The 15853-nt window shown below is 41.4% G+C and overlaps 2 protein-coding genes across 3 annotated transcripts; one reads left to right on the top strand and one right to left on the bottom strand.

Annotated features, from left to right (window-relative positions):
* Nucleotides 1–838: 838 nt before the first annotated feature.
* LOC306654389 (golgin subfamily A member 7-like) lies at nt 839–3136 on the bottom strand (the record flags this gene model as incomplete). Its single annotated transcript, XM_079127883.1, has 3 exons — nt 839–2671; nt 2881–2926; nt 3094–3136. 3 exons carry the CDS (start codon nt 3134–3136, stop codon nt 2236–2238), a joined length of 525 nt encoding a protein of 174 aa, XP_078984009.1. The 3' UTR covers nt 839–2235.
* Nucleotides 3137–5793: 2657 nt separating this feature from the next.
* Nucleotides 5794–12915, top strand: FCGR3A (Fc gamma receptor IIIa). 2 transcript variants are annotated; one of them, XM_079125405.1, is made up of 5 exons: nt 5794–5908; nt 6698–6718; nt 7440–7694; nt 9265–9519; nt 11474–12915. In XM_079125405.1, exons 1-5 carry the CDS (start codon nt 5869–5871, stop codon nt 11659–11661), a joined length of 759 nt encoding a protein of 252 aa, XP_078981531.1. In that variant the 5' UTR covers nt 5794–5868; the 3' UTR covers nt 11662–12915. The 2 variants fall into 2 exon arrangements, with proteins under 2 accessions (XP_078981531.1, XP_078981530.1); XM_079125404.1 differs by having other exon boundaries at nt 5798–5908; nt 7437–7694.
* The last annotated feature ends 2938 nt before the right edge of the window (nt 12916–15853 follow it).

Here is a 15853-nt window from a genome sequence, read left to right as displayed (position 1 = left end):
GATTCCTGCTTGGAGGTTTGAACCAGCTGGGAAATTAAAAATTCTGAAAACAATCAATAAAGAACAAAAGACAAGAGGCAGAAAATAGTTTTCAAAGCTGGGGTCTGGTGGGTTTTCCAGTCCTGGCAGGAATGGAGCTGAACAAGGAAAAAGGCCCAAATTCTTTATTTAAGAGGATATACATCAAAAGGTTTCAGTGTGGCAGGCTTCATGAGGCAAACAGGATGAAGATGGGAAAAACAAGTAGTTTGGGGCTAAGGAGGTTATACCCACCTCCAGGGGCTGTGTTGGAACCTAGGGCTGTGAGCTAAGATAGGGTGTCAGTTTTAATTTGAGCAATCTGCTACTGGTGGATTCATACCAGGAGTTCTCAGAAAAGCAACCCCCCTGCCTTGTGATGTCTCAAACAAACCCATAATTCATACACGGCTTCCAACAGTTCACCAGGTTTAATCCCCAATATGGAAAAAAAAAAAAAAAAGGACATAAAATTGTTTACCCGGAGTTGGGTCTTAGCAAGCGTACAGTCCACTCTCTCATTTCATGAATGCACAGACTGAGATCTAGTTAGATTCAATATCTTACCCTGGGTCTAATTGCTGGGACTAGAGCTTCTTGTCTCTGGGTCAGTATTATTCTCTCTTTTCATTAAATGTCAAGTTTCTTCCCCCATTAATCATTAATTTCTTCCAAAAGAGAATTTCTCATCTTATTAGCAAGCACTCAGGAAATACCTATACATTTATTAGGATGACTTTGTCTGAAGATAACAAACCTTGACTTAGACCTGCTTAAACATCAGGAAATGTATTTCTTTTTTTCTTTCTTTCTTTTTTTTTTGTTTAAGAAAAGTTTTACTAATGTGTCAGTATTTCAGCAAAGTTATTGCAATGGGTTTAAAAGGCAGAGACACACTGAAAGAGGCTACAAAGTAACAAAGTTTTATACAATTAAAATATTACACAGACCTATGAGATTTGAGTAACTACCACATCCAGAAAAGAAATCACATCTGAAAGGTTAATCCAGTATTAGCACCTACAATATCTCTGAAAGTAAAACTTTTAACTGCTTCATTCTCACTTAATGTATTTCTTAACTTTCTCCCAAATTCAGTGCTCTCAAACCCATAAAAGAATGAAAGGCGTAAGAAACCCAAACACTAGGAACATACAGACAAAAGAAGAGTTAGAAATATTGATTCAGACTTGAGAGTTTAACTTTGAAGTCACTTAACTTACTTGAACCAATCAAGATTTTTGTGCACTGAATACTGTATGAGGAATCTATAAATCATAAAATTGCCAGTACGGTTAAAAATTAGCAATATACAGTATTATGCCTATCAAATTTTTTTTCTCATAAGTTATATTTATAACAAAACTATAATTAAAATATTTACTATACTTGCTTATTACACATTCAGGGACACAGCAGGGACATATGTGTTTGATGGTTTAGCATCCACTTTATTGTGCTTACTTATTTGTGTAATGAACAAGCAACACATATCACATCTTTCCAACATTCAAGGTAATGCAATAACATAAAAGTCTCCAAAGAAAATAACTGGAAATTGCATTCAATACTGCTTTAATTAGGTATAATTACTATAATAAAACAAATAACATTATACAGTATTTTTTTCAATGAGCTTCAGTTTGAAAACTGAATAATAGAAATCAATCTTAAGACTTGAATCATGGCAAAACTGGCAGTTCTTTGAAATCTGGGAAATTCATTAGCATAACCATAGACAGTCTATCCCTCACCTGGAAAAAAGTCTTTTATTAATTTTGGGGAATGAGACTGAACATTGGCTAATACAAACTCGTTGAAGTCTAAAGTCACCTGGAAAACTGGCCCAAGGAATGAAGAGAATCCATGGTACTGGTGGTAGGTAAGAAATAAAACTTTGCATTGGGCTGACCAACTGCATATTTTATTAAATCACTTTGAATAAAAAAAATGTGAAATGCTTCATTGTGTTTTCTCAGAAACGAATCAAAAGATTACAGAGTCCTACACAGTTTAGAGACACAAAGTGGATGCTGAGCGACTAGAGGTCACTCCAGGTGTGGAATTTTAGAAAGTTAGTCCTTGGAGTAAATGGCACCGTGGCTCTGGCAGCAGATACAAAGGAATGATGCTCTGGAGAGGAGGTAGGGACACTCTGTGATCAGCCAGTGGGTAGATGAGGGTCCCAGCTGGAGGTGGGATCTTTAATTTTATGGTTTATCTTCCACTGCTCATGCCTCTGTCTTCATAAATGGTAATTTCAATAACTCGAAGTCCTCTCTCAATAGGGTCTATCAGGAGGAGGCCCTGGGGAGCATATATCTTCTCATTCTGTTCTTGAATATATTTGGAGACTTTCTTCAAAACCTTCTCATAATGAGTCTCCATGCATAAGAAGATGGTATATGCTGTTAAACAAGCCAAGCAGCCTTCGAGATACGATTGGCCTCCAAGTTTTTCTGCTTCTGCATAAAGGTTATTTAGAGTTCGAACTGTCTCTTCAAATTGCTGCCTATCAATCCGGTTTTCCAGCTCCGCAGGGAACTTGGTCTGGAACTGGCAGCGTGTGCCACTGCTGTAGTCTCGTTGAATGAATACCTTCCAGGACACCGGCGCCTGCTGCGGCCTCGTGGCGAAGACAGGACCCGCCGCGCTGCGAGTTCGGGGAGTGGGGGAGGGGGCACCATGGGTCAGATCCCTGGCCTGGACCCGGGACTCCGGCCCGCCTGCCCCTCGGACCCACCCGCCGCCCAAAGAAGCCCAAGGCCTCCCCCTCGCCGCTCCCCTTCACCCATGCTGTCGCAGCGGGCCTTTAGCGACCGCCCTGCCCAGGCCCCGAGCCCCCCACATCCCGGTTCGGACCCGCCTCTTCTGCCCTCCAGCTGCTGTCGCACCGCCTTAGCCGTCACTTACGTTCTCAGGAAATGTATTTCAAATTGAAGAAATCTGGACTGGTTGCTTCAGAAGCTCACCTCTCTCTCCTTGGATTTTTGGCTTTGGCCTTAGGCTGGCTGCCCTCAAAGTGGGCCCTCAAGTTCTGCTGGCTGCCAGCAGAACTTGAAACAAAATGAGTACCTTGGTCATGTCCAATGAAAGAGACATACTCTCTCCCAAACATGCCGTGGAATTGAAATTGTTAGTCAGATTTTCATCACTGTGACCAAAATACCTGACAAGAACAACTTCCGGGAAGGAAAGTTTATTTTGGCGTGTGGTTCCAGAGGTTTAGTCCATGGCTGGCTGAGTCTATTGTTCTGGGTCCAAGATGACACAGAACATCATGGCAGAAGGGGCCATAGGGAAGATGAATCCTTCCAGCGCATACACTCAGTTATCCACCTCCTCCAGTCATGCTCCACTTACCTATAGTTACCACCCAATCAATCCATTTAAACTAGAATGGACTGATTAGGTTGCACCTCTCATAATCTAATCATTTTACCTCTGACTATGACTTCATTAACACAGGAGCTCAGGGGGGACACGTCCTATCCAAATCATAGTGATGGCATTCCCTTCTACATGCTTGAACATTTTGAAGACCCATTTAACCAATAAAAGCCAGGTCAATGCTACAGCCTGGGTGGCTTAGATCAATCAGGATCTACTTTCTGCACATGGGAATAAATTACATTCCTGAGTAAGACCAAGGTTGTATTAGAAAGGAAGAAGATGTATGGATATTGTGTAGCTACTATATCATATGCTACTTGTTGAATTAACAGTTGTAGCAATTGTTCATTTGGAAAAACTCAGAATTTATTATGGATTCAAGTTCAAAAATTTCTTGTTCCTTGGCTGCAGGTTGCTTCTTGAAAAAGAAAGTATGTGGGGATCAGCACAGTGGGCCCATTTTATAGTGTTATTCCCTTACCCTCATGTTCCCACCACTCACATCTGTCTGTCCCCTATCAGAATTCCTCTGTAGCCCTGAACTAAGAATGCCATGAAATACACTGTTTCTTTGCAGTTACAATTTTAGGCAAATTTCTGGATCTGGAAGGTGATGAATGGGTAATGTCTGGCTAACTTTCTTCTTTCTAGTTAATAACAACTACCTCCCTTCCTCCTGTTACTGTTCTTGGAATAGAATTAAAGTTCTTTCCTTCTTTTTATTTATTCAGGATTCAACATCCCAGAAAAGACCCTATTGGACCAAGTCTAAATTGAACCACACCTGTTCTGTATCAGTTTGTTAGGCCCACCATAACAAAGTAAGCAGGACGTAGAAATGTGTTAGGCAGGGAGGGTTAAGGCCCCTTGCCTCAGGAGATTTCAAATGGAGTAGACAGCTCATGACTATTGACTCTATTAGAGATTGAAGCTATGTACTGGATCAAAAGTTTGAGGCCAGCATCAGCTATTTAACGAGCTCTTAAGCAAAAAATAATAAAATAAAATGGACTGGGGATGTAGCTGAGTGGTAGAGCACCCCTGGATTCAATCCCCATAATGATTTTTTTTTTTTTTAATTTCAAGACCAACTCTCTCTCCATAAAAATTGTGTACTTTACTCATCACTATAAAAATAACCCTTGCAGTTGGGCACAATGGTGCATACCTACAATCCCAGCAACTGGGAGCTGAGGCAGGAGGATCACAAGTTGGAGGATAGCCTAGGCAACTTAGTGAGATTGTGTCTCAAAATAAAAAGTGTTTAAAAAAAACTGGAGATGTAGCTCAGTGGTAGAGAGACCTGTGGGTTCGATCACCAGAATAGAAATAGAAAAAGAAAAGAAAAGAAAAGAAGAAAAGGAAAGGGAAAAGAAAAGAAAGGAAAGGAAAGGAAGGAAGGAAGGGAGGGAGGGAGGGAGGGAGGAATGGAAAGGGAAAAGGAAGAGAAAGAAAAGCAACCCTTACAAAACACCCAGTTTGGGGAGTGCTGGACAAGCACTAGATGGAATGTCCTTAAGACTCCCCCACCCTGTTACTTTCTCTCTTCCTGTTCCCTCTCTCCTTTCCTTCCAATCTGATGCCTCCTCCACAGCTAACAAGTCCTTCCTCTATTTGAGGGCCACAGACAAAATGAGTCAGAGAAGAAAATAAAATACCAAAAAAGGAAAATTAAAGTGAATGTCCCATACCACAGAAAGCCACTAAGAAGGGTAGGGTTACCCACCCTTCACCTCAGAGACGTTCATAGACCTGAAGGCACCTTGCGTGCATCTGTGTAGGGTGTACTGGGGATTGAACCCATCAGTACTCTACCACTGAGCTAAATCCCCAGCCCTTTTTATTTTTTATTTTGAGACAGTCTGGCAAAGTTGCCCAGGTTGACCTGGAATTTACTATCCTCTTGTCTCAGCCTCCCCAGTTGCTGAGATTACAGCATACACCACTACACCCACGGAGTTTAAATGATTACTTTCTGTATGCACACAGGCCTTGAGATGGGTGGAGATGGGTCTTGGCCAGACAATAGAACCAGGGCTCCTCGGGGAATGTCCCTCCCTCTTGAGGGTTATTCTCAGGGTTATGCACACCATTCTTGACACTGGGTAGGCCCAATCACAAGAGATGGGGGCAAACGTCCTGAGATTGCTGAGGATGTACTCTGATAGATCCTCTGTGTGTCCTCCAAAGTTCGGCAGTGATCTGTATTGAACAAAGGGGGCAAACACACCTTGGCTTTTCCTTCAACTCTTTTTCCTCCTTTCCCTGTCCTATCATGGGACTTACTTGTTGGAATTTAGATCAAGAACCACATAGTTTTCCCAGAAAGTGAAACTGTTTAGTGATGAACTGGGGGGTTGGGGGAAAGACTCTTTTACTTCCTCTCTTCCAGTGAGTTATATCCTTTAAGGGCTCCGGATATCTGTGGTGAATTAGTCACTCTAGTGCAGCAGTAGTATGGGGCAGCTGTTGCCACCAACGGCTCTGCTACTTTTAGGTAAGTCAGGGTCCCCTGGCTGAGGGAAAAGATCAAGATACCCTGGGGTGGGACCCCTAACAAAGGATAGGGCCCCTTACCATATCTATAACGTTGGGTTTAGCTCCTAAGACAAACTGGGAGCTGAAATGCACAGAATGCTATTTCTGATTTGTGTATCATCTGAAGGTAAAGGGAGACTTCAAGGTCAGTTTCTTCACCCCTCTAAGTCTCTGTTTCCCTATGTGCAAATTGAAGAGCATGAACTAGATGATTACTAAGGTCTGTCTATTCCTGTCTGACATACCAGCCTTCATCCCCTTCTACAACTTTTGACTCTTTCAAGAAATTTTAGATTAAGGTTGTTTCTGTAGCTTGATTCAGAGAAATTTAATCTTTACCTTTAATTCGTGACTTTGAACAGGGAACAATGAGTAAGGGAACAGTGTCAAAAATAGGGAATTGGCAGGACATGGTGGTGCATGCCTATAATCCCAGCGGCTCAGGAGACTGAGGCAGGAGGATTGCAAATTCAAAGCCAGCCTCAGCAAAAGTGAGGTGCTAAGCAATTCAGTGAGACTCTGTCACTAAATAAAATACAAAATAGGGCTGGGGCTGTGACTCAGTGGTCAAGCGCCCCTGAGTTCAATCCCTGATACTCCCCCCACCAAAAAAATAGGGATTTGGGTGTTCAGTGGAAGCAGGGTTGGGGGTGGGTGGAGGCAGTTTTAGATCACTTTACACTTTAGTCACCCTAGTCTCTGTTCTTGTTGAGTGTCTGATTCATACTTTTTTTTTTTTGCCTTGTAGTTTCAGCAAGCATGCAAGCTGGTGAGTTTGTTTTTTTTTATTTCTTTTGTTTGTTTGTTTTTTGGGGGTTTTTTCCCCCTCAGTGCTGGGGATTGAACCCAGGGTCTCACACATGCTAGCCAAATGCCCTACCACTGACCTACATTCCCAGCCCATGAGTTTGCTTTACGATCTTGAATTGATCAAGTAAGACACATGTGGTTGCAACAGTCACAGGATGTTAAGAAATGACCATTGCATGGGAAACTGTTGATGTGGGGTGAACAGGAACAGTTTCCCCAATACCACAGGGCTTGGTCCAGTGCTTCTCTGGCCATTTTTCTCAGACTACAGAGCAGGCCAAAAATGGGGTCAAGTGCCTCCTGGTCAAGATGCTGTAAGACTACTAGCTGGGTGTGGTGCTACTTGCCTATAATCCCAGCTACTCCTGAGGCTGAGGCAGGAGAATAGCAAGTTTGAGGTCAGCCTGGGCAATTTAGAAAAATCCTGTCTCAAAATAAAAAATAAAAAGAGCTGAGGATGTAGCTCTATGGCAAAGCAGCCCTGGGTTCAATCTCAAGCACTGAAAACCGAAAGCAAAAACAAGAATAGATGCTCTTAATGTTGAGTCACAGATTCAATCTGAGTCACCTACTCTGGATTTGCAATGGGCTCACTCTGGCTTTGAACCTCCCTGGGAATGCCAGTGTGGGGCCTGCTCATCTATGTGTTCTCACTCCATATTCTCTTGACTTCTCAGCAGATCTCCCAAAGGCTGTGGTGTTCCTAGACCCTCCATGGGTCAGGGTGCTCCAGGAGGACAATGTGACTCTGAAGTGCCAGGGGGCCCTCCCCTCTGGGCACAATTCCACACGGTGGTTGCATAATGGAAACCTCATCTCAAGCCAGGCCTCCAGCTACTTCATTGCATCTGCCAGAGTTGAGGACAGTGGAGAGTACAGGTGCCAGACAGGCCTCTCCATGCTCAGTGACCCTGTGCAGCTAGATGTCCACACTGGTAAGCTGGTGAGGGGGAAGAGGGAACTCACCAGTAATGGGCCCTGAAATACTTGGGAAGAACTAGAAGATGATGTTCTTGAAGATTAAAATTAAGATGAGATAAAAAAAAAAATAAGATGAGATGACGGTCGTCCCACTGAATGTTATCGGAGTTGTAGTTCCAGTTGCATGTAGGCCTTCAGCAAAATGTCAAGGCCTGTCACGTAGTGCATACAGGACAGCCTCAAGAATCACCATTCACACGGAATGCATACAATGTGAATGTATCATCTGAAGGTCAGGGAATGACACTGATTCTCAATAACATTTATTTAAAAAATCAATAATTTGTTTTTAGGATTTCAATATTCTTCACATTCTCAGATCTGTAATACCCTAAGTCCCCCAAACTATCCAAGATCACCTACCATCTTCTCTATTTCCCCATCAATGCTGTACTGAAATTCAAAGTTCAGGGTAAATTTGGCAATGTGATACCCCCACTAATGAAGGTAGATGCATTTTCAGCATGTGCATTAATCCTGGAATGAAAGTCTTTGTGTGTTAACAATATCTCATCATAAGGAGCAAGTAAGAACATTTTTTTTTTTTTTTTTTTTCCGGTATTGGGGATTGAACTCAGGGATACTCTACCAGTGAGCTACATCCCCAGCTCTTTTTCTTTTTTATTTTGAGATAGGGTCTCCCTAAGTTGCCCAGGCTGGTTTCAAACTTGCAATCCTCTGTCTCTGTCTTCTGAGTTGCTGGGATTACAGGTATGCACATTTTGGAGGCAGGTGTCTTTCCTGGTATCATTCAAATCACACCACATACCTGTAGTATTACTTCATAAGCCTGACTGCCCCTTCTATGACTGCCCACAATATATATGGGCAGAACAGGCCTGGAGGGAAAGGGAAATGTAACAGGGTAGGAGGGTTTTCCATGGAATTGGGCCTATGATCTGGGTATACGCCTGTAATACCAGCTACTCAGAAGGCTAAGGCAAGAGGATCCCAAATTCAAGGCTAGCCTGGGTAATTTAGTGAGACCTTACCTCAAAATAAAAAACAGAAAGGAGTGAGGATATAGCTCAATGGCAGAGTATTTGCCAACCATGCCTAAGTTCCTGGTTCAATCCCCAATTGTACAGTGAAAAAAAGAAAAAAGAAAAAAAGAAAACCTCCTATTCCTTCTTGAAGTCTACCAATTTTTTTTTTTCTAATGGGACAAATTATCATTTTCTAATGCAGTTTTTACCCTTTGGTCTTGCATTTACTGTGATTTCTTATTATCTTTCAAAACTAATCCAGGTCTAATACTTAAGAATCCTGCAGAATCCTTATGTCTCACATTATTCTTAATCCTTTTACTCTAACTTTATGTTTTGATCATGTGTGTGTGTCCTTAATCTCCATTTATTAGATAAAATGGCTCAGTCGGGTTTTTTCCTAAAGGGTGTTATGTAGGATGGCTCCTAGTCTGACTTTCCATTATGTCCCAGGATCTAAGTGCTGAGTGTCACCTTCTAAAGAGTTCTGCATAGACAGCTTGGACCTCCTGACCTGAGGTCTCTCTGTGTCTTTCAGGCTGGTTGTTGCTCCAGGCCCCTAAGCGGGTGTTCCAGGAAGGGGAGACTATTCGGCTGAGATGCCACAGCTGGAGGAACAACCCTGTGCATAAGGTCACGTATTTACAGAATGGTAAAGGCAAGAAGTATTTTCATCACAATTCCGAGTTGTACATTCCAGAGGCCACACGCAATGACAGTGGCTCCTATTTCTGCCGGGGCCTTATTGGGTATAACAACAAGTCTTCAGAGACTGTGAACATCATCGTTCAAGGTGAGAACTATTCAGCCCTAGAGTGTCTAGAGTCCTGTTTGAAGTTGGTACTCACCCGGGGAAATATGTTAGGCCAGGTGGTGCACACCTGTAATCCCAGTGACTCAGGAGGTTGAGGCAGGAGACTTCCAAGTTTAAGGCCAGCCTGAACAACTTAGTGAGGTCCTCATCAACTTAGCAAGACCCTGTCTCAAAATAAATAAAAAATAAAAAGGACTGACGATACAGTTCAATAATAGAGTGCCCTTGGGTTTAATCCCCAGTCCTGTTAATAATAAATTAAATTTTTTTTAAATTAAAAAGGAAATGAGTTGGGAAAAGATACCTGATTCCTCCACAGACTTCTTTATATGGGGTTCTCTCCTAGTGACCAGTAGAGACCCTAGTTGCTGGGTAGGTTTGCAATTCTATTCCAGCCTGTTGCTAAGGGATATAGGAGCAGAAGTCACATTTCCTCACCTATAAATATTGCCCATCCTTAGCCCAACATGCCTGTGACATCATGTAACCCTGTAATGCTGGCCCATTCTTAAATGCACTCCTTTCCCATGCAAGCCTTGTTTCTTAGCCAAAAGTTAGCCTGGCAGGAGCCCCTCAACTCTCATAGAAAGGACCCCAAATCTGGGTTTTGTGGCTAATTAGCTGTGTGACTATAGGCAAACAATATAGTCTCTTTCAACTTCAATTTCTTCTCTGTAACAAAAACAAACTGATATTTATTAGGCATCTTTCAATGTGCTAGATTTTTTTGGGGGGGTGGTATTGGGTATTGAACCCAAGGGCACACTATCACTGAACTACTTCCCCAGCCCTTTTTATTTTTTGTTTTGAGACAGAATCTCACTGAATTGCTGAGGTTGGCCTGAATTTATAATCCTCCTGCCTCAGTTTCTCAAGTTGCTGGAAGTATAGACATGAACCACCAGTACCACGCCAGTACCAGTACTGCAATAAATAAATAAGTAAAAAGAAAGTAAATACAACTATCCCTTGGGATCTGTGGGGGATGGGTTCTAGTCCCCCCTACCCCCATGCCAAAATCTGAAGATGCTCAAGGCCCTTATATAAGATGATGTAGTATTGGCATGTAACCTGTGCATGTCCTCCTATTACCTTAAATCTTCTTTAGATTGTATTAGATATTTAATACAATGTAAATACTACACAAATAGCTGTTACACTGTATTGTTTAGGGATTAATGGCAAGGGAAAAATCTGTTTAGTACAGGTACAATTTTTTTTAAATATATTTTTGATCTTCAGTTGGTCGGATGCTCAAATGCAGAACCCACAGATATGGAGGGCCTATGGTACCCTCAATGGTTAGGAAGAAAGAAAATGAGGGGTTGGGGTTATGGCTCAGTGGTAGAGTGCTTGACTAGGACATATGAGGCACTGGGTTTGACCCTCAGCACCACATAAAAAGAAATAAATTAATTAAAGGTATTTTTTCAAAAGTCAAAAAAAAAAAAAAAAGGAAAGAAAATGATAAAGCAGTGGGGCAAAATGAAATAATTAGTGCATCTGGCTGAAGGATATATGAAAGTACTTTATATTACTCTGGTAGATTTGTTCTGTTGGAAATTATATTAAAATTAAGTTCAAAAATTGAAACAAAAATCCACAAATTTGTGCCAACAGCATTATCTGACAATTTCATAATTGTCACACAACTTCCATTGACAACCTAAGTTGATGGACACTCCCTGTCACATTCCCACCAAAAAGTAGAAGCCATGGCTAAATGTTGAATGAGTTGAGTCCAACTCAAGTAGCACTAAGATCAGGAGTTAGTGGAAGGGAGCAAAGACTTTCCTTGGGTTCTCCTATCCTTCATTCCCTAGAGTCTGTCTCTTGGCAGGTGTCAGGAACACTGTCTACTGGTGACCTCACTGTTTATTCCGAATTTCTGCCTTAATGACTGCCATTTTTCTCATTTCTCTACTTCTACTAGGTCCAGCATTTCCATCCACCTCCCCAGTCTTTCCACCTTGGCACCAAATTGCTTTCTGCCTGATGATGGGACTCTTATTTGCAGTGGACACAGGGTTATATTTTTCTGTGCAAAGAAATCTTCAAAGGTCAGTGGAAGACCAGACAGAACACAAATTTAGATGGAGCCAGGACCCTCAGGACAAATGACCCCTGGGATAATAAGAGCACTGGCACAGCTTCTATGAACCTGTGGATCAGCAACCTCATCATCCCCATCAGGCATTTCTTTGAGCAACAGAAAAAAATACAACTCAGGACCTGGGCTGAGGGCACCTCTCCCAACTTTGTTTTCTCTAGGTCTCTAGTAAAAGGAAAAGACCAAAAGCAATGTCCCAGTGAGTAGCTACTCTCTCAGGAATTGAGTGCAGGAGCTATACACTTTCTTTGGCTCAACCATTTCCTCACATACTCTGGATGGTGAACCTTTAAATGTGTAAATGTATAAGCCTTTTAATGTATTATTCCTGAATAAATGAATAAGTAGATAAACCATTAACAGTTGAGGAAGGGCCACAAGGACAGTGGTCTGGTTGCTTTGAGGGGAACCCCAAACTTCTTCCAAATGGAGGGTGGGAACTCCTGGGGACCTAGGCACGATAGACCTAATGAAGGAGATGAGAAAGAGCAGTGGAGTTCAGGACAGACCAGGGGAGGTACCCACATCTGGACCCAGAGGTAAGATTGCCTAGAGCAGGAGCCATGTTGGAGTCATCAGAATTTACAGCCATGACATCTAGTTGAGTTTTCCAGAGGAATCTCTGTCAGAATTGGAATGGTTTGTGAATATATAATAATGAATCCTTTTAAAGCGATGAATAGACAGTAGGCCTAGGAAGGGCACTGAAGACTGGGGGTGGGTTGGGGCAGGAAGCATGAGTTGAAAAAGAAAGTATAGAGCAAACCTGTGTTATGCTAAGTGAAACAGAGATAGTTCAGCCTCTCAGCTGAGAAAATCACAGTCAAGAAAGAGTTAACCACAAGTTCACAGGAAGGAATGGTCAGAGAGTGAAGACACTTTTGATGACCAATGTGGTAAGAATTAGAGACAAGAAGGGGCAGGGACTATTAAAAACAATTTTCTGTTTTCTGTTTCGGCATCTAATTCAGATATAACTTTGTTCACATCATTCATTAAACAAATGTTGGATAACCAATGCTAAATGTCCTGAACTCTACTGACTGAGTTTAATTGTGAAACTTTGACATTTCTCAGCACATCAGTATCAATGGGGTGGGGGCGAAGAAGGAAACCATTGTTTATGGAAGAAAGCTTCAGCTATTCTTTCTGTCTTGCATTCAATAAAACATTTTACAAGATCTTGAATGCCACTCTCAAAAGATGGAAAAAACATGGTAATAAAACAAGAATGATGTGATCTGTTTTTTACCTTCTTTTGTCAAAATTCTGTGGGGGTTTGGTTTGAATTGATGCAAAACCACTTTCTACTCAGCAACCATTTTACCAAAATTCTTATGAATTATTAGCTTATTTTCCAAATCTTGCTGCAACAACTGAGTGAAGAGGGATTTTTATGAGCTATATGGGATAGAAGGATGAACGGGAGTTAGAAGTCATTTCATCACATTGGGGCTGATAGGAAAAGCCATAGCTACAAAAAAGGTAGAGGCCTGGGCAGATAGAAGTTGAGCCTAATTGTGTGGATTATGCCAAGTATAATTGTATGGTTTATTTACCAAGATCATTCAAGTTAAGTGTGTGAATATTAGATGAGATTTAGACATGAGACAAGTGCATTTGGTAACCTTGCACTTTCATTCATATTTATTTAGTTTCTACCCACAAGCAAAGGTTGAGCGTAGGTGATGAAGATATTAGACAACTCAGGGTCATTTTCTGGAGGAACTTTCATTATGGAGAGAAAAACAGACAAATAAGAAGAGAGCAAAGAACAGTCTTATGGCAGTGAAGAAAGAGCAGGGTTTGCCAGGCAAAAGTCTATGAGTTCAAGAAAACAGTTTGATTCTGTTGGAGTTGGGCCAGTAAGGGAAAGGGGAGAGTTCCAGGCACACCATGAAGGTCTCTGCCGGTCAAGGTAAAGAGGTTGTATCAGACCCTCCAAGGCATTGCAGTAATTTAAGCAGATCAGGTTTGTAGTTTAAAAGGATTTCCTGGCAGTTAGAAGATAGCTGAGAGAGAATAAAAGACAGGAAACTCGCTAGGGGGCTAGGTAGGTATTGCAACAATCCAAGAGGGAACTGTCTTACTGACAGCCAGGCTGAAGACGTCTAGTTGAAAGATATTTAGGAGGCGGTCTCTCCAAGAATTGGCAGCCAGTAGGACGCAGCGTAATTCCGGATTCAGATTCAGGGCATGGTGCCGGTTTGACGAGGCAGGAAATATAAAAGCGCAGGTTTGGTGGGAAACATAATGAATTCGTTTTTGGATTATTAGTACTGAACTTTCTTCCTTCGGTCAGTAAATTTTCATAAATCGTTAATTTCGTGGTTAAACGGGAAAAAAATTGCTTTTTCATTATTTTACAAACATAACCCTACTTTAAAAGTGGATTGTGAAATGGCTAAAGCTGAGGGACAACGAGAACCACGCAGCGTGGAAAGGATGGCTGTATGGTTCCTGGCGGTTAGAGGTTTTGGAGTTGCACCATGCACCGGTGCCCACCCTGCACAAAAGGAACCCTGTCGTCCCTGGGTGGGCTCGAACCACCAACCTTTCGGTTAACAGCCGAACGCGCTAACCGATTGCGCCACAGAGACAGGAGTTGACCGGCCTAGCAGCCAAGTTAATTCATTGAAGAATAAATTCGTAGTACTCTTTAAGTCCTTTGAAAACTTAGGGGTGATGCAGACCTAGGAACCTCGAGACACTCACCTTTCAGCACACCAGGACTCCAAACTGGCGCATCTTTTTCCCGCGCTAGTACCTGGTTATACCTGGGACCGGACTCAGCTTCCACCCACAAAAGGCTGAGAAAAAGGAAAACAAGGAGGACGAATGGGTGAAAGGTCTTTGGAAAATCCAGAAAGAATGCTCTTTGTGAGTTTGGGAGTTCAGTTGATTTTGCTCGGAAAGATATGTCAATAAATAAGCTTCTTTTGCTGATATAGAGAGTTTACGTAGCCACGTTATATGCGTGAGTATGGACTTATGACTGTGAAACTTAAAATATAGTATCATGATTGTGTCCAAATGTGTCTGAAAAATACAATAAGGGCGTTTCGAATAACAAACCCACCTTCAACCCCAGCTATTTAAAAAGATTGTTTTACTAGCATTTTAGGCACACAGATAGAACAAGGAATTTATAATAAATACTTGCAACTTCGGGACTCTCCCACCGACAGATTCAGATCCAAATCTCCAAGAGCAGAACCTCCTCAGTCTACCACCATGAACCTAGCTAGGATCCTCATCAGGTCTGGGCCTAATAAAGAATTTTCTTTATTACCCAAGTCCCAGGCCTCTGGAGGCTTCACACACAACCTCTCTTTCTGCATTGCCATCCTCTTATCAATGGGTTTCAGTTTAGGTTCAGTTTTCAAAGATTTCAATGAAATTAAAATACATAGATGTATTTTACATCTATGTACATAGATGTGCATGTGCAAAAATTATAGATGAATACATGTATATAAATATTCACTATATTTTATTCAAAGTACATACAAGTATTTGTATTTTACAAATATACATATATTTGCCAAATGACCTTTAAATTAAGATTAATTTTTACACTGTAATTTCTTTTATAAAATTATAATTAGGATAGATGAATGTTGTTCAGGGTGTGATTGTTTTACTGATTTCCTAAATTGGCAAAACAAAAAGTTGGCAACCCTATACTGGTCACCAACATTTTGGGGAAAGATTTGTTCTCCCATGAAGTCCAAATTTGGAACTAACTATGCCAAACTTCACCTCCTTTGTTAGACTGACAGGAAAAATAAAAAGTGTTGCTTTCCAGTTTAATTTCTATGCTTCACTTTACATGCATGTGACAGCAATCCAAAAGAAGAGAAGAGAAAAGAAGAAGCATTTAGAAAGAAGAAAACTTGAGGCCAAAAGAAAGTGCAAAATGGGGTGGTGAAATAAGCATATCAGTAACTACAATAAATGAACAAAATGTGCTAATTAAAAAAGAAAATGGAGTTTTAAAATCAAGTTATTCTATTTAGAAAACATTAAAATATAAAGAAACCAAAAGATTGAATGGAAAAAGATGTGCCAGGACAGGGCAACCTAAACTCTGCTCCATTAATGATTTCCAATCCAGTTAATTGGATCCCTCAAGGCTGTTACTATTCACTATGGGTAGGTACTACCTTGTAGTCATCCTTGCTTGTGACCAATGTGGGCAGT

The sequence above is a fragment of the Sciurus vulgaris genome (genome assembly GCF_902686455.1).
Source record: "Sciurus vulgaris genome assembly, chromosome: 1".
NCBI classification, from domain to species: Eukaryota; Metazoa; Chordata; class Mammalia; order Rodentia; family Sciuridae; genus Sciurus; species Sciurus vulgaris.
This window is presented reverse-complemented; position numbering and strand designations above follow the sequence as displayed.

Bases quoted from the DNA above. Each gene is read 5' to 3' on its own strand.
- FCGR3A (XM_079125404.1), top strand. From the start codon at position 5,869: ATGGGGCAGCTGTTGCCACCAACGGCTCTGCTACTTTTAG. The intron at 7,695-9,264 runs GTAAGCTGGTGA...TGTGTCTTTCAG, and splicing joins GCAGCTAGATGTCCACACTG to GCTGGTTGTTGCTCCAGGCC. The intron at 9,520-11,473 runs GTGAGAACTATT...TACTTCTACTAG, and splicing joins TGTGAACATCATCGTTCAAG to GTCCAGCATTTCCATCCACC.